Raw genomic sequence first — 16,686 nt, 5'->3', positions numbered from 1 at the left:
CAGATCTCATTCATTCCCTCCTGATGGAGGTCTCATATAACAAACACTGTCAGATCTCATTCCTCATGATGGAGGTCTCATATCAACAAACACTGTCAGATCTCATTCCTCATGATGGAGTTCTCATATAACAAACACTGTCAGATCTCATTCCCTCATGATGGAGGTCTCATATCAACAAACACTGTCAGATCTCATTCAATCCCTCATGATGGAGGTCTCATATCAACAAACACTGTCAGATCTCATCCAATCCCTCATGATGGAGGTCTCATATCAACAAACACTGTCAGATCTCATTCCTCATGATGGAGGTCTCATATCAACAAACACTGTCAGATCTCATTCATTCCTCATGATGGAGGTCTGCTATCAACAAACACTGTCCGATCTCAATCCTCATGATGGAGGTCTCATATCAACAAACACTGTCAGATCTCATTCATTCCCTCCTGATGGAGGTCTCATATAACAAACACTGTCAGATCTCATTCCTCATGATGGAGGTCTCATATAACAAACACTGTCAGATCTCATTCAATCCCTCATGATGGAGGTCTCATATCAACAAACACTGTCAGATCTCATTCCTCATGATGGAGTTCTCACATAACAAACACTGTCAGATCTCATTCCCTCATGATGGAGGTCTCATATCAACAAACACTGTCAGATCTCATTCAAACCCTCATGATGGAGGTCTCATATAACAAACACTGTCAGATCTCATTCATTCCCTCATGATGGAGGTCTCATATCAACAAACACTGTCAGATCTCATTCAATCCCTCATGATGGAGGTCTCATATCAACAAACACTGTCAGATCTCATTCCTCATGATGGTGGTCTCATATCAACAAACACTGTCAGATCTCATTCAATTCCTCATGATGGAGGTCTCATAACAACAAACACTGTCAGATCTCATTCCTCATGATGGAGGTCTCATATCAACAAACACTGTCAGATCTCATTCCTCATGATGGAGGTCTCATATCAACAAACACTGTCAGATCTCATTCATTCCCTCCTGATGGAGGTCTCATATAACAAACACTGTCAGATCTCATTCCTCATGATGGAGGTCTCATATCAACAAACACTGTCAGATCTCATTCCTCATGATGGAGTTCTCATATAACAAACACTGTCAGATCTCATTCCCTCATGATGGAGGTCTCATATCAACAAACACTGTCAGATCTCATTCAATCCCTCATGATGGAGGTCTCATATCAACAAACACTGTCAGATCTCATTCAATCCCTCATGATGGAGGTCTCATATCAACAAACACTGTCAGATCTCATTCCTCATGATGGAGTTCTCACATAACAAACACTGTCAGATCTCATTCCCTCATGATGGAGGTCTCATATCAACAAACACTGTCAGATCTCATTCAAACCCTCATGATGGAGGTCTCATATAACAAACACTGTCAGATCTCATTCATTCCCTCATGATGGAGGTCTCATATCAACAAACACTGTCAGATCTCATTCAATCCCTCATGATGGAGGTCTCATATCAACAAACACTGTCAGATCTCATTCCTCATGATGGTGGTCTCATATCAACAAACACTGTCAGATCTCATTCAATTCCTCATGATGGAGGTCTCATAACAACAAACACTGTCAGATCTCATTCCTCATGATGGAGGTCTCACATCAACAAACACTGTCAGATCTCATTCCTCATGATGGAGGTCTCATATCAACAAACACTGTCAGATCTCATTCATTCCCTCCTGATGGAGGTCTCATATAACAAACACTGTCAGATCTCATTCCTCATGATGGAGGTCTCATATCAACAAACACTGTCAGATCTCATTCCTCATGATGGAGTTCTCATATAACAAACACTGTCAGATCTCATTCCCTCATGATGGAGGTCTCATATCAACAAACACTGTCAGATCTCATTCAATCCCTCATGATGGAGGTCTCATATCAACAAACACTGTCAGATCTCATTCAATCCCTCATGATGGAGGTCTCATATAACAAACACTGTCAGATCTCATTCATTCCCTCATGATGGAGGTCTCATATAACAAACACTGTCAGATCTCATTCAAACCCTCATGATGGAGGTCTCATATCAACAAACACTGTCAGATCTCATTCCTCATGATGGAGGTCTCATATCAACAAACACTGTCAGATCTCATTCATTCCCTCCTGATGGAGGTCTCATATAACAAACACTGTCAGATCTCATTCCTCATGATGGAGGTCTCATATAACAAACACTGTCAGATCTCATTCAATCCCTCATGATGGAGGTCTCATATAACAAACACTGTCAGATCTCATTCAATCACTCATGATGGAGGTCTCATATAACAAACACTATCAGATCTCAATCATTCCCTCATGATGGAGGTCTCATATAACAAACACTGTCAGATCTCATTCAATCCCTCATGATGGAGGTCTCATATCAACAAACACTGTCAGATCTCATTCCTCATGATGGAGTTCTCACATAACAAACACTGTCAGATCTCATTCCCTCATGATGGAGGTCTCATATCAACAAACACTGTCAGATCTCATTCAAACCCTCATGATGGAGGTCTCATATAACAAACACTGTCAGATCTCATTCATTCCCTCATGATGGAGGTCTCATATCAACAAACACTGTCAGATCTCATTCAATCCCTCATGATGGAGGTCTCATATCAACAAACACTGTCAGATCTCATTCCTCATGATGGTGGTCTCATATCAACAAACACTGTCAGATCTCATTCAATTCCTCATGATGGAGGTCTCATAACAACAAACACTGTCAGATCTCATTCCTCATGATGGAGGTCTCATATCAACAAACACTGTCAGATCTCATTCCTCATGATGGAGGTCTCATATCAACAAACACTGTCAGATCTCATTGATTCCCTCCTGATGGAGGTCTCATATAACAAACACTGTCAGATCTCATTCCTCATGATGGAGGTCTCATATCAACAAACACTGTCAGATCTCATTCCTCATGATGGAGTTCTCATATAACAAACACTGTCAGATCTCATTCCCTCATGATGGAGGTCTCATATCAACAAACACTGTCAGATCTCATTCAATCCCTCATGATGGAGGTCTCATATCAACAAACACTGTCAGATCTCATTCAATCCCTCATGATGGAGGTCTCATATAACAAACACTGTCAGATCTCATTCATTCCCTCATGATGGAGGTCTCATATAACAAACACTGTCAGATCTCATTCAATCCCTCATGATGGAGGTCTCATATCAACAAACACTGTCAGATCTCATTCCTCATGATGGAGGTCTCATATCAACAAACACTGTCAGATCTCATTCCCTCATGATGGAGGTCTCATATCAACAAACACTGTCAGATCTCATTCCCTCATGATGGAGGTCTCATATAACAAACACTGTCAGATCTCATTCAATCCCTCATGATGGAGGTCTCATGTAACAAACACTGTCAGATCTCATTCCTCATGATGGAGGTCTCATATCAACAAACACTGTCAGATCTCATTCCCTCATGATGGAGGTCTCATATCAACAAACACTGTCAGATCTCATTCCCTCATGATGGAGGTCTCATATCAACAAACACTGTCAGATCTCATTCCTCATGATGGAGGTCTCATATCAACAAACACTGTCAGATCTCATTCCCTCATGATGGAGGTCTCATATCAACAAACACTGTCAGATCTCATTCCCTCATGATGGAGGTCTCATATCAACAAACACTGTCAGATCTCATTCCCTCATGATGGAGGTCTCATATCAACAAACACTGTCAGATCTCATTCAATCCCTCATGATGGAGGTCTCATATCAACAAACACTGTCAGATCTCATTCCCTCATGATGGAGGTCTCATATCAACAAACACTGTCAGATCTCATTCCCTCATGATGGAGGTCTCATATCAACAAACACTGTCAGATCTCATTCCTCATGATGGAGGTCTCATATCAACAAACACTGTCAGATCTCATTCCCTCATGATGGAGGTCTCATATCAACAAACACTGTCAGATCTCATTCCTCATGATGGAGGTCTCATATCAACAAACACTGTCAGATCTCATTCATCATGATGGAGGTCTCATATCAACAAACACTGTCAGATCTCATTCCCTCATGATGGAGGTCTGATATCAACAAACACTGTCAGATCTCATTCAATCCCTCATGATGGAGGTCTCATATCAACAAACACTGTCAGATCTCATTCCCTCATGATGGAGGTCTGATATCAACAAACACTGTCAGATCTCATTCAATCCCTCATGATGGAGGTCTCATATCAACAAACACTGTCAGATCTCATTCCCTCATGATGGAGGTCTGATATCAACAAACATGTATCCAATAAATAAAGATCCTGATCCGATCCCAACTGCTGTTTCTAGTGTATCAGTCCCGTCAGTCCACGAGCTTGTTTGTGTGTTTAGAAATCGCCCAGCTCTGTTGTTATTTGCTCCACAACAAATCATTAATTTAGCCATTACAGAGCTGTCACTCACAGCACATGTGCATATTTACATCCCGCCTTGAGCAGTGTGGCTGGCTAATGCCTTTGGTTTGAAAGTCAAACAGTGAAGTGCTTTAGGAAGATAGATATTAATAGATATTATTATGAGGTAGTGAGGGAAAAAACTGAAAAAGAGCATGACAAACAAAACAAGTTCCCCCACTGTTCTGTGTTATCCTCTGATGAGATTGTGAAGGATTAGGTCTCTGGAGGGAATGACTCCCGTCTTTAAAACAGTTTATATCCAATAATAAATGATCTCCATCAATCTGGTCCTCCACAGTCTGATGGCACTGGGGGGGACAAACTCGATTTCTGTAATAAATATTTATCTTTCTTTCTCTACCCCCTCATCTGTTGCCACTTGTCCCCTTCTTTTTTCCAGGAAGCAGCAGGCTTTTAAATATATTGGGTCAACTCTTTCTCGGGTCCCTCGTGAGTTGGGAGCTGGAAATCGTATTACCCAACAGGCTCGGTGTCAGACTTGCATTGTTCTTTTTTAACCACTGAAATTCCATTTGGGTGGAAATAACGGCTGATTAAATTTGCACACACATATTACACACACACACACAAAACATTAACAGTTCAGAGGTTGAGTCACTGACTAACGGTGCCTAAAAGGAATGACGGTGTGTTCGTTATGGTACACGGGCACGTTCTTTATTAAAACACTACAAAGCCAGGGGCCTCCCGAGTGGCGCAACGGTCTAGAGGCGTCACTACAGACCCAGGTTCTATCCCGAGACCCATGAGGTGGTGCACAATTGGCCCAGCCTAGAGGATGGTTTGGCTGTCTGGGATGTCCTTGTCCCATTGCTCTCTAGCGACTCCTTGTGTCGGGCCGGGCGCACGCACGCTGACTTCGGTCGCCAGCTTTCCTCCGACACATTGGTCCGGCTGGCTTCCGGGTTAAGCGAGCAGTGTGTCAAGAAGCAGTGCGGCTTGGCGGGGTCCTGTTTCGGAGGACGCAAGGCTCTCGACCTTCGCCTCTCCGAGTCCGTACGGGAGTTGCAGCGATGGATGGGACAAGACTGTAACTACCAATTGGATATCACAAAATTGGGGAGAAAAATTGTGATGTGTGGTCCCGTGTGGCTCAGTTGGTAGAGCATGGCGCTTGCAACGCCAGGGTTGTGGGTTCATTCCCCACGGGGGGACCAGGATGAATATGTATGAACTTTCCAATTTGTAAGTCGCTCTGGATAAGAGCGTCTGCTAAATGACTTAAATGTAAATGTAAAAAAGGGGCAAAAACTACGACAAAATGTTTTAAATATTACTAAAACATAAAAAAACACCAGAAAGCCACTAGTCAACAGGCATCACAAAGCTAGCTTTTATTTCTTTCCCTTGTCGAGGCATGCTATAACCTCCAATGAAACACTGAGTGGACTAGTTTCTTGAATGTAGTCTTGGTTGATTACAGTAGTTAGTGTCTGTACTGTGTACCTGATCCAGGTGTAGGAGTGCGACAGACTGACTGTGTGAGCTGATACAGTACAATAGTGATCCTGTAGGGATCTTCCAAACTGGAACATAAATCCCCATTGATCGAGTTCAGTCAGGTCCAATTACAATGGTGTTTGTAGAGCAGGCCATCACTCTGTTATCATGCCTGGACTGAAAGTGACAAATCTCATCCTGTCTGGGTTATGTCCCGTGAGGTCACTCCAACTCATGGTTTCTACTCAAATCAACATGTTTTGAGGTAGAATATGAGTCTGTTCCTGCATGTTCTTGCCTGTGTCTTTGTGTGTGTGTCTGTTCGTACGTGTCCAAAAACATAATGCAGTCATATTTCACCAACGATCCCAGACAAATACACACAATGATGTCTTGGAGGTCCTAACCCATACACAGTGTGGGACATGGCGTGCTGCTGTGATGGGGAACCTAGTGGTAGCCAATAATAGCTGTGTAGCCTTGTCCTGTATTGTAGAAGCTAAGAGCAGCCCGACCCAGCAGGCGGAGATGAAAGGGAAAGGCATCTGCTGTAGCCATCAGCATTTACACCCTCCTGGCCCGCTGCCTGTCCTCTCCACTCCATAGAGACACCACCAGCACCGGGTCACAGGACTTCACAAAATAACATTTGGTTTCCTTAACCTCTCTAATGCATGCAATTACATGGAACCTTAGGGTTACAGATACACAAGCAGGGCAGAGTCCGAGCTACATGCGGAACAGAACAGGGCTTCTGGTCGGGTTGGGTTCAGACTAACACAATGATGAGAGAGCGAGAAATAGAGAGATAGATAAGAGAGAGAGAGAGAGAGAGAAAAAAAAGGGAGAAAAGAGAGAGAAAGAGAGAGAGAGTCTGGAGAGCATCCTGCTTCTATGGGTCAGTAGGGACACAGTAAACCAAACACACTAGAACATCAAGTGTAAATCTCACACAGACTAGCGATGTCATGTAGAAGGAGTGGTGTGCATGCTCTAGTACCTCTCAGGTAGTAGGAGTCTCCGGACTGCAGTGGGAGGGTCAATCCAGGGGTGTGGATGTCCCAGGCCAACTTTAAACCAATCCTCCAGCAGCCCTTCTCTGCAGGACCCTCCTCCGAGCTCACACCTGCTAAACACAAACAACCCCACCACTTAGGTTAGTCAGATCAGAACCAAATATACAATAGGAGACAGGGCATATTGTTACATTATCTCTCAGTACAACTTGTGTCTTCATCACAGTTTCTGTACAAGAGGACAGCCTTTTTAATAAAAGTATTTGATGTTAGGTAGCTAGTGTGTGTAGGGGCAGCAGACAGACAGGGTAGTGGGGACTATTCTCCTCCCATAGCCAGTCTCTGAGCCTCTCACCCAGCCTCTCCCTGTCTGTCCTCCATCCGAGGCATGGTGAGAAAACGAGATCTACCCAGCCCCTGTTAGGTCCACACCCTTCAGCATAAATCAATACTAAAGTCTTCCTGGGCCTCTCTCAGCCCCACGGCAAATCAGGCCTTTTCCTTTGCTCAGCAGAGGACAAATAGTAACTTAATTTCCAGCCAGTGCTTTCTGATAGAGCCGTTAATGACACTGCTCCTAAAGGACCCAGGATGGGAATGGTGTTGGAGCTGGAGTAAAGAGCATTGTGGTCTTTCCAGCCGGAAAACACTCTGCCGCCAAGCCAGATACCTCCGGATGAGAGCAGCTGGGTGATTCTAAATAAAACCATTCTGAAACACCAGAGCCTTGGGAAAAAGAGACAAATACTAGACTTCTCCCAGACCTGACATGAAAACTAAGCGTGTCAAAAGAAAGACAGGTGTCATGCAAATAAACATGCTTAGAAGGTTACTGGTTACTGTACGTACCAGACTGTGTGATGCAAAACAGCTAAATTATTGAGTTGAGAAAGAGAGAGAGAGAGGGGCTTTGTCTGTGGCGCAGCCGAGAACAATGTAAAAAAACATGGGCCCCCTCGTAAAAAAACAACATTCCGCATGGTAACAATTCCATCTCTGTGGTTCTGGGAGTATTCAGAACGATCTGGCCCAAAGTGAACATAACATTTCTTGAGTAATGCACAGCGGGGTTAGCGAGCAGTGCTGCTAAACTTTGTCAGGTTTGTCTGTGAAGTCTGGTGCTGTGGGGTCAGTTTGGCCTACAAAGGAAAGGCACAGCTGCAGATAGAACAGTCTACCTAGACTACAGCCCCGGCCGGTCGGTCCTGTGCTGTTTGAAGCCAGCGTTCCCAGGGGTCAAGGGTCAGAACAAATCATCTCCACAGACTTTTACTCTACGGCAGATGGTTCTGTTTAACCAATCCCTCTGAAATGATGTTGGCCCGATGCAAAGGCGGCTGAGATATGGGTTGTGCAAGGTATTGTCATGTTAAAAGGGGATTGTGCACCTTGGTAGTAAAACAGAGTAAATATTTGATTTAAAAATATGATCATGGTCGATCAATCAGAATTTTGTTAGACGATCACTGATTCAATAGCAATGAACTCCATCAAAAAAGATACTCACATCAGCCCTATAAAATCAGGCCGAGACCCACTATGATAGAACATCTAGGCTAAACTCTGCCTCAATACTGCTGTACAGTCTAGAACCAGAAATCAAAGCAGACACTCATTATTCCATATCAGATAATTACACATTGATCATTTCTGGAGGAAATGACTTAGATCAGATGGTTGAGCGATAAGGCTGGGCGAGTTGTTGGAGTTTTGTAGTGTGCCGTTCAGCATGTGTTTAGCCCCTGAATGTGTCCCAGAGAGTGTGTGTTGATGATCTTCCCTCACCCCCTGGCCCTGCTAGCGATAAGGCATCCCAGCCTGTCAGAACAGAACAGAGGCAGTCTGTGATGACATTTGATAATGCCCTGACACTATCAGGCTGATAGATCTGATGGCTGGCTCACTGGAGGCCGTGTCTGAGATAAATGCTGTAAAGCTGTTGGAAGTGAGCTGCTGTAGGGCCACATACACAACGTTAACTGTTAGCTGCATCTGATAGAGATAGTAGCTCAAAATGACATCACAGTGGAGAAGAAAATAGCTACTTCTAAGGGGTTGTGGGTGGTGATAAAAATGGGATAACAAGTGAGACTGAAGGGTGTTTTTGAGGAAGTTTGGGTCTAGTTTGACGGGGATCCACCACTACTGACAGTGATATACAACAACTATACAGTATGACCTTTGACCCTCACCTTTGTCGTCGTCATGACAGCTGTAGCTGTAGACGGCCACAGGAGATAGGCTGACCAGGTTCTCATCATGGTGCCAGCCCACAGCCATCTTACCCATCCCATAATACGGCTCTTCTTTCAGCTGGCTCATAGCTGCTGGGTCCATGTAGTTGAGCAGGGTGACGTTGAACTGGGTCGGGCCAGGACAGGATGTCTTAGCAGGGTTGAGGTTAGAGCATCCCTGGCCACTCTGCTGGTCTTCATCCTCATCTTCAATGTGGTACCCAGAGAGACTGTGTTTTAGCTCAGCCACAGGCTGCTCCTGAGGGCCTAGGCCTGTGGTCTCTGTCTCTGTGCTGCCAGCTGGCCTGTGCTTCCAGCCTGTGTGTTTTCCCTCACTGTGTTGTTTTGACCCCGCTGGACTACCCAGTTCAGTTTGTTTAGTCTTCATATCTCCCATCTCGTCGCTGTGTCTTGACTCCCACGCTGCATCCTGTTTGGACAATTGGCCTTCTTCTTCACTGTGTTTTGACTCTATGTCCCAATCGTCGCTGTGCTTTGACTCAGTCTCTCCCTCCTCACTCTGCTTGGACTCCGAGTCTCCTCCATCGTCACTGGGTTTGGACTCCTCGCTATCTTTAGACTCCGTGTCTCCTTCTACACTGGGTTTAGACTCTATAGCACCAACCAACTCTTTCCTGCACTGCTTGAAAACATCCCCCTCCTTCCTGTCTCCGACATCAGAGCAGAAGAAGCGGTTGAGCTCCCAGAGTGCTTTGCAGGCGGCGCTGAGGTCTGGGTCGCAGCAGGTCCCTCTCTGCTCGTCTGTGTGCCAGGGGATGGTGAAGAGCCGCGTGTCCAGGTAGCGGTAGGTGGTTCCTGGCTGACCCAGCAGCACCCGGGACACGGCGGTGAAGACGTCTCGGTCCCTCACCTTCACCAGGTCCCTCAGGAAACAGCCCCTCCGCCGCAGGGTGAGCAGAGCAGCCTCCACCCGACCATGGAGCTCCTCAGGCAGGGAGCAGGACCGCCGCAGAGCCAGGCCAGAGTAGCTAGTCTCCCACTGGAACACAAACAAACACAGATCAATTAGCTGTTGTTCTGCCTGCTATGAGTTAAGTGGTCTCTCTGTCTCCAGAAACAATTGATGGAGAACAAGTACACAGACCAAACAGCCAACATAAATATTGTATAACTAGCCATTGTTCCTTCTAATTCTATGGTTCTGCCTATGAGCTAAGTATCTTTCCAAGTGCTGAGTCCTCTGTGTGCAGTGGGATAGACAGAAGGCTTTGGTATGGACTAGTACCAATGGCAGTGGGATGACAGAAGGTCTGGACTAGTACCAATGGCAGTGGGATGACAGAAGGTCTGGACTAGTACCAATGACAGTGGGATGACAGAAGGTCTGGACTAGTACCAATGGCAGTGGGATGACAGAAGATCTGGACTAGTACCAATGGCAGTGGGATGACAGAAGGTCTGGACTAGTACCAATGGCAGTGGGATGACAGAAGGTCTGGACTAGTACCAATGGCAGTGGGATGACAGAAGGTCTGGACTAGTACCAATGGCAGTGGGATGACAGAAGGTCTGGACTAGTACCAATGGCAGTGGGATGACAGAAGGTCTGGACTAGTACCAATGACAGTGGGATGACAGAAGGTCTGGACTAGTACCAATGGCAGTGGGATGACAGAAGGTCTGGACTAGTACCAATGACAGTGGCATGACAGAAGGTCTGGACTAGTACCAATGGCAGTGGGATGACAGAAGGTCTGGACTAGTACCAATGGCAGTGGGATGACAGAAGGTCTGGACTAGTACCAATGGCAGTGGGATGACAGAAGGTCTGGACTAGTACCAATGGCAGTGGGATGACAGAAGGTCTGGACTAGTACCAATGGCAGTGGGATGACAGAAGGTCTGGACTAGTACCAATGGCAGTGGGATGACAGAAGGTCTGGACTAGTACCAATGGCAGTGGGATGACAGAAGGTCTGGACTAGTACCAATGGCAGAAGGTCAACAGTGGTCTGGACTCTGGACCAGCCTGACTGACTGACTCACCAGCTGTTGGAAGCCATGGTCTGAGGGCCCGAGGTAGGGGATACGCTGGTCTCCTAGCTCCTGCAGCAGCCTGCGCCTCTGGAGAAGAGGAGACCAGACACAGGTCAGTACACAAAGGTCAGCAAAGATGCACACGTCATGATGAATCTACAGGTAATGACATGTACGATAGAAGAGAACAGATTAATTCAGGGTTTTGGGAGTTGGCGAATGCATTAGCCTACATTTAAACTGAGACTGTGAAGCATCAGTGTCCCATTTAATTCAACCTCCCCAGATGATATCCAATGACCATCCCATAATCCCCTAGCTTCATTGTAGTCTCACATTTTTATGATTTCTGGGTTCTGCAGTGGGGTTCCTCACAACCTTATAAAGAATGCCCTGCTGCGTTCTGCGTACTGGCTCCCTCCTATAAAGACCCAACCTGGTGGAAGGATCAAAGCCCTTTCATTGGCTCACATTCCATTCCTACCTGTAAATCCAACGGCAACCAGCGTAAAACTGTGATACCCAAATAAATTTCACAAGTGCCGAACCCTCCCCTCACCTCCTTCCCTCTCTGCCGTCTGCGTCCCTCCGTCCTTTATTCTCTCCCCACAGCCCCACAGGTGCACACACCCCACACCCCAGTCAGCCACTGGCTGGCTGAGAGCCGGCGGGCGAGAGTGCCATGTCAGTGACCCGCTCCTGCCTTTAAACCTTTAAATGTGCTGTGGACACCGGTGTGAACGCTTCGCCTCGCCCCTTGCCGCACAGCTTCCCCACATCAGCAGTGAGCAAGCACAGAGCAGAGTGAAGGCTGTGAGGTTTAAGGACAGCAGGCCTCGTATATATTCCCAGACATTTACTACATGCGTTTCACATTTCTGCCGGCCTAATAATGCCAGAGACCTCATGCGGGACGCGGGGGAATGCGAGAGTCCCGACCGCCAAAATATGTCCTGACTTTTAGAGTGAAATAAAATGTCCTGTTAAGAACATTAAAGTGTACGTTAAAAAGGTTGTGTCCTGAATGACTCAAAAGAGGACTGGATCAAAAAGAGAACAAACAGAAAAAGTATGTGCATGAATACAGAGGAAAAGGTGAAATCTCAGTATGGGAGACGGAGACGGAGAACCTATTAGCTCTATGCTGTTAGTAGAGTTCCCTTCAGGGGGCTACAGCTTTATCTGCAGGCTAAACTACATCAACACCACCACCACCAACTACAACACCACCAACTACAACACCACCAACTACAACACCATCCCCACCAACTACACCACCACCACCAACTACACCACCACCAACTACACCAATAACTACACCACCACCAACTACACCACCACCAACTACACCACCACCAACTACACCACCACCAACTACAACACCACCAACTATAACACCACCAACTACAACACCACCAAACACCAACAACACCATCCCCACCAACTACACCACCACCAACTACAACACCACCAACTACAACACCACCAACTACAACACCACCAAACACCAACAACACCACCAGACACCAACACCAATAACACCACCACCAACTACAACACCACCAACTACAACACCATCCCCACCAACACCAATAACACCACCACCAATAACACCACCACCAACTACACCACCACCAACTACAACACCATCAACTACAACACCACCAACTACAACACCACCAACTACAACACCACCAAACACCAACAACACCATCCCCACCAACTACACCACCACCAACTACAACACCACCAAACACCAACAACACCACCAGACACCAACACCAATAACACCACCACCAACTACAACACCATCCCCACCAACACCAATAACACCACCACCAACTACAACACCACCAACTACAACACCATCCCCACCAACACCAATAACACCAACACCACCACCAACTACAACACCACCAACTACACCACCACCAACTACAACACCACCACCAACAACTACACCACCACCAACACCAATAACACCACCAACACCACCACCACCAAACACAAACAACACCACCAACTACAACACCACCAAACACCAACAACATCACCAACAACAACTACAACACCACCAACTACAACACCACCAACTACAACACCACCAAACACCAAAAACACCACCACCAACAACTACACCACCACCAACACCACCAACACCAATAACACCACCAACACCACCACCACCAAACACAAACAACACCACCAACTACAACACCACCAAACACCAACAACATCACCAACAACAACTACACCACCACCAACACCAATAACACCACCAACACCCCCACCACCATCAACTACACCAAACAACACCCCCACCATCAACTACAACACCACCAAACACCAATAACACCACCATCAACTACAACACCACCCCCAACTACACCACCACCAACACCAAACACCAACACCAACAACAACAACAACACCACTAACATCAACTACAACACCACTAACATCAACTACAACACCACCAACTACACCAACACCAATAACACCACCAACAACACCACCACCAACATCAACTACAACACCACCAACATCAACTACAACACCACCAACTACACCAACACCAATAACACCACCACCAACTACAACACCACCAAACACCAACAACACCACCACCAACAATAACACCAACAAACACCAACAACACCACCAGCAAGAACACCACCAACACCACCACCATCAACTACAACACCAAACACCAACAACACCACCAACTACACCAATAACACCACCACCAACAACACCACCCCCACCAACAACACAAACAGGATGCACATGGGCTTCCAGACAGGCCGGCACTAAGTTATTCTATTTAGAGTGGAACAAACAAAAGGAGAGGAAAACTGGTCCACAGACAGAGTGAATCTACAACACAAAACAACATACACTATTCATGGCCAGTCTGTGTTCAAAGGGCCAGGAAGAAGAGCAGAGGAGGAAAACTGACAAACATTCATTGGTGTCAAATTCCTGCAGAAGCTTCAGGATATTAAACCTGTGTGTGTGTGTGAGTGTGTGTGTGAGTGTCCAGCGTGGGGGTGTTTCTGTGTGATGTGTGAGCATGAGTAAGGGGGCAGTGTGGTGTGTTTCCTGTGTGTGTAACCAGTGTGTGTTGTTCCTGCATGTATGTGTGTACAAGGCTGGTTGGTAGGCCGTTGCCAACTTGACCTTAGAGCACATTGCCCTGTGTGATGTGCATGCAGGCACACACACACACACACACACACACACACACACACACACACACACACACACACACACACACACACACACACACACACACACACACACACAACACACACACACACACACACACACACTGGGCTGGATAGCACACTGCCTCAGCTCCAATCGCACACAACCGGGCTGTCACGCACATGTCGAATACATCAAGCCACTCAGAAATTCCACAGGAAAAAAAGACAACCCCAGCCCTCTGTAGCAGATGGGCTCTCATTTCCTCCTCTCTTCTCTTGTCTCTCCTCTATCCTTCTCTCCTCTCCTCTCCTCTATCCTTCTCTCCTCTCATCTCCCTGTATATCAGAGCAGTCTCTCTGTCAGAGAGAGATGCTGCTTTTCCACCCAGCATAAGAAACCAGATTACCAATCCCATAAAAACAATGACATGGATGATTTACTGTAACTATGCCAGTCGTCTGTTCTGAGTGATATATCTGATGCTGCTCCTAATCTCTCTCTGTTGACGGGATTAAAATCCCCTTGGCCAGACTGTTTATCACATAAATAGGGGGTCTGTTCTCTCAGATCTGGACACAAGAGGGAAATCAAACGGATGGTATTTTAGATTTTTGACACTTTAATGAGTCGATTCATGTCCAGTGCTTAGATCATTATGGCTCAAAATAACTAAGAAAATAACGTGTCTACATCAAAATTGCTGGTGGTGGTGGAGAAGAGCACGTTTCCTCTGAGAGGGTGGTTTGTCTGAGGACTACCCCCATGGATCCAGCATAACCCTGAGGAACCCTGGGTCCCAATGGACTGGCTTTGACTCGGGTTGCTATGCTGTAACAATCAGAACCATAGTCAGGGTGTAGGTGGAACCAGACCTCCAACCAGTAGATGGCGTTCTACTGAGAGCCCTTGGGAGTTAAAACCTTGACAGCCAACCCCAGCCCCCTTTCATCCCCACGATGACGCATTGAGAGTTAGCGGCCTAATAGAGCGCTTTGTTTAGGAAGCAAACAATTGGTACTTGTGTGACACCGATTTCAGAAAATGGTCTCATCCTGCAAAAGTGACGGTGAATCAGTCTCCTGTAGAACATCAGCCTCAAACAGGGAGACAGACGAAGACATCAAACGCGCTTCCGTCCCATTTTCATTTGGCACCCCATCGCAAAATGTGGGGAGTGGGTGTGGGGCGGCCAGTGGCAAGAAGGATGGCAGGAAGGCCAGGGAGTGCCCACTTCGGACCGGGGGAGGCGAGGGGTGAAGAGAGAGAACAAACGGATGAGGTTCACACCTCTGTCAACAAGCCTGCTGTGAGGAGTAAGGAGCGGGTAGCCACCGGACCTCCCCCCAGCCTCCTGGACCTCCACCCCCCAGGTCCTCCACGCCCCAGCCCCCTGGACCTCCTCCCCCCAGCCCCCTGGACCTCCTCCCCCCAGCCCCCTGGACCTCCTCCCCCCAGCCCCCTGGACCTCCACCCCCCAGGTCCTCCATGCCCCAGCCCCCTGGACCTCCTCCCCCCAGCCCCCTGGACCTCCACCCCCCAGGTCCTCCACGCCTCAGCCCCATGGACCTCCACCCCCCAGGTCCTCCACGCCCCAGCCTCATGGACCTCCACCCCCCAGCCCCCTGGACCTCCACCCCCCAGGTCCTCCATGCCCCGTGGACCTCCACCCCCCAGGCACCTGGACTCCCTCCGCCTCGGTGACAAACAGCACGTAGCTACCTCATACACAGGGCATGTCTCTGACTGCTTCGAACCACGGTGAGATCACACATCACCTAGGTGCCATCACACACACTTCCTTGCACACTGACACTGTCCCTCCCTCCCCCCCAGGCTACATGGTTATGTTAACTGACATTTAGGCCCCGGGACATAATAAGCACTATCCATTGAAAGAAAAGCAAAACTTTAACTGCCTTTTGACGTTTTGTTTCCGACAAATCGTGGCATAATGCATTCTCAGAATCCCACACACTGGTCAGCGGTCACTGTAATGGTTATGGAGGTGGATGGGAGGTAAGTGATAAGTGACTGAACAGTGTAATAAATGGTTAACTGATTGAAACATCTGTAGAGTGACCTGAGAACCAGGCCACACAGGGCAGTAATAATGTGTAACCCCACACCCACACACTGGACCAGGAGGTGGGGATGCATATTCATCTGTCTGGTTGGAGGACTAGCTGGTTACATCCTGATCAGATCAGGTGGTCACTGCTCATGTAGTAAATAGTAAG

The 16,686-nt window shown here is 47.0% G+C and overlaps 1 protein-coding gene across 4 annotated transcripts in view; it reads right to left on the bottom strand.

Annotated features, from left to right (window-relative positions):
- Nucleotides 1-16,686, bottom strand: part of LOC139562771 (alpha-ketoglutarate-dependent dioxygenase FTO-like) — a 173,808-nt gene that overhangs the window by 140,470 nt on the left and 16,652 nt on the right. For 3 of the 4 annotated variants that reach the window (XM_071380784.1, XM_071380786.1, XM_071380787.1), the window contains exons 2-4: nucleotides 11,249-11,326; nucleotides 9,200-10,241; nucleotides 6,992-7,120 (exon numbers count right to left, since the gene is read on the bottom strand). In XM_071380784.1, coding sequence (XP_071236885.1) covers nucleotides 6,992-7,120; nucleotides 9,200-10,241; nucleotides 11,249-11,326 — 1,249 coding nt within the window. The remainder of the gene's footprint in view (nucleotides 1-6,991; nucleotides 7,121-9,199; nucleotides 10,242-11,248; nucleotides 11,327-16,686) is intronic. The other variant, XM_071380785.1, reaches the window with a different exon arrangement.

Source organism: Salvelinus alpinus, chromosome 33 (genome assembly GCF_045679555.1).
Source record: "Salvelinus alpinus chromosome 33, SLU_Salpinus.1, whole genome shotgun sequence".
Classification (NCBI taxonomy): Eukaryota; Metazoa; Chordata; class Actinopteri; order Salmoniformes; family Salmonidae; genus Salvelinus; species Salvelinus alpinus.
Note: the sequence above shows the minus strand (reverse complement) of the source record. Positions and strands in the feature narration are given on the sequence as shown.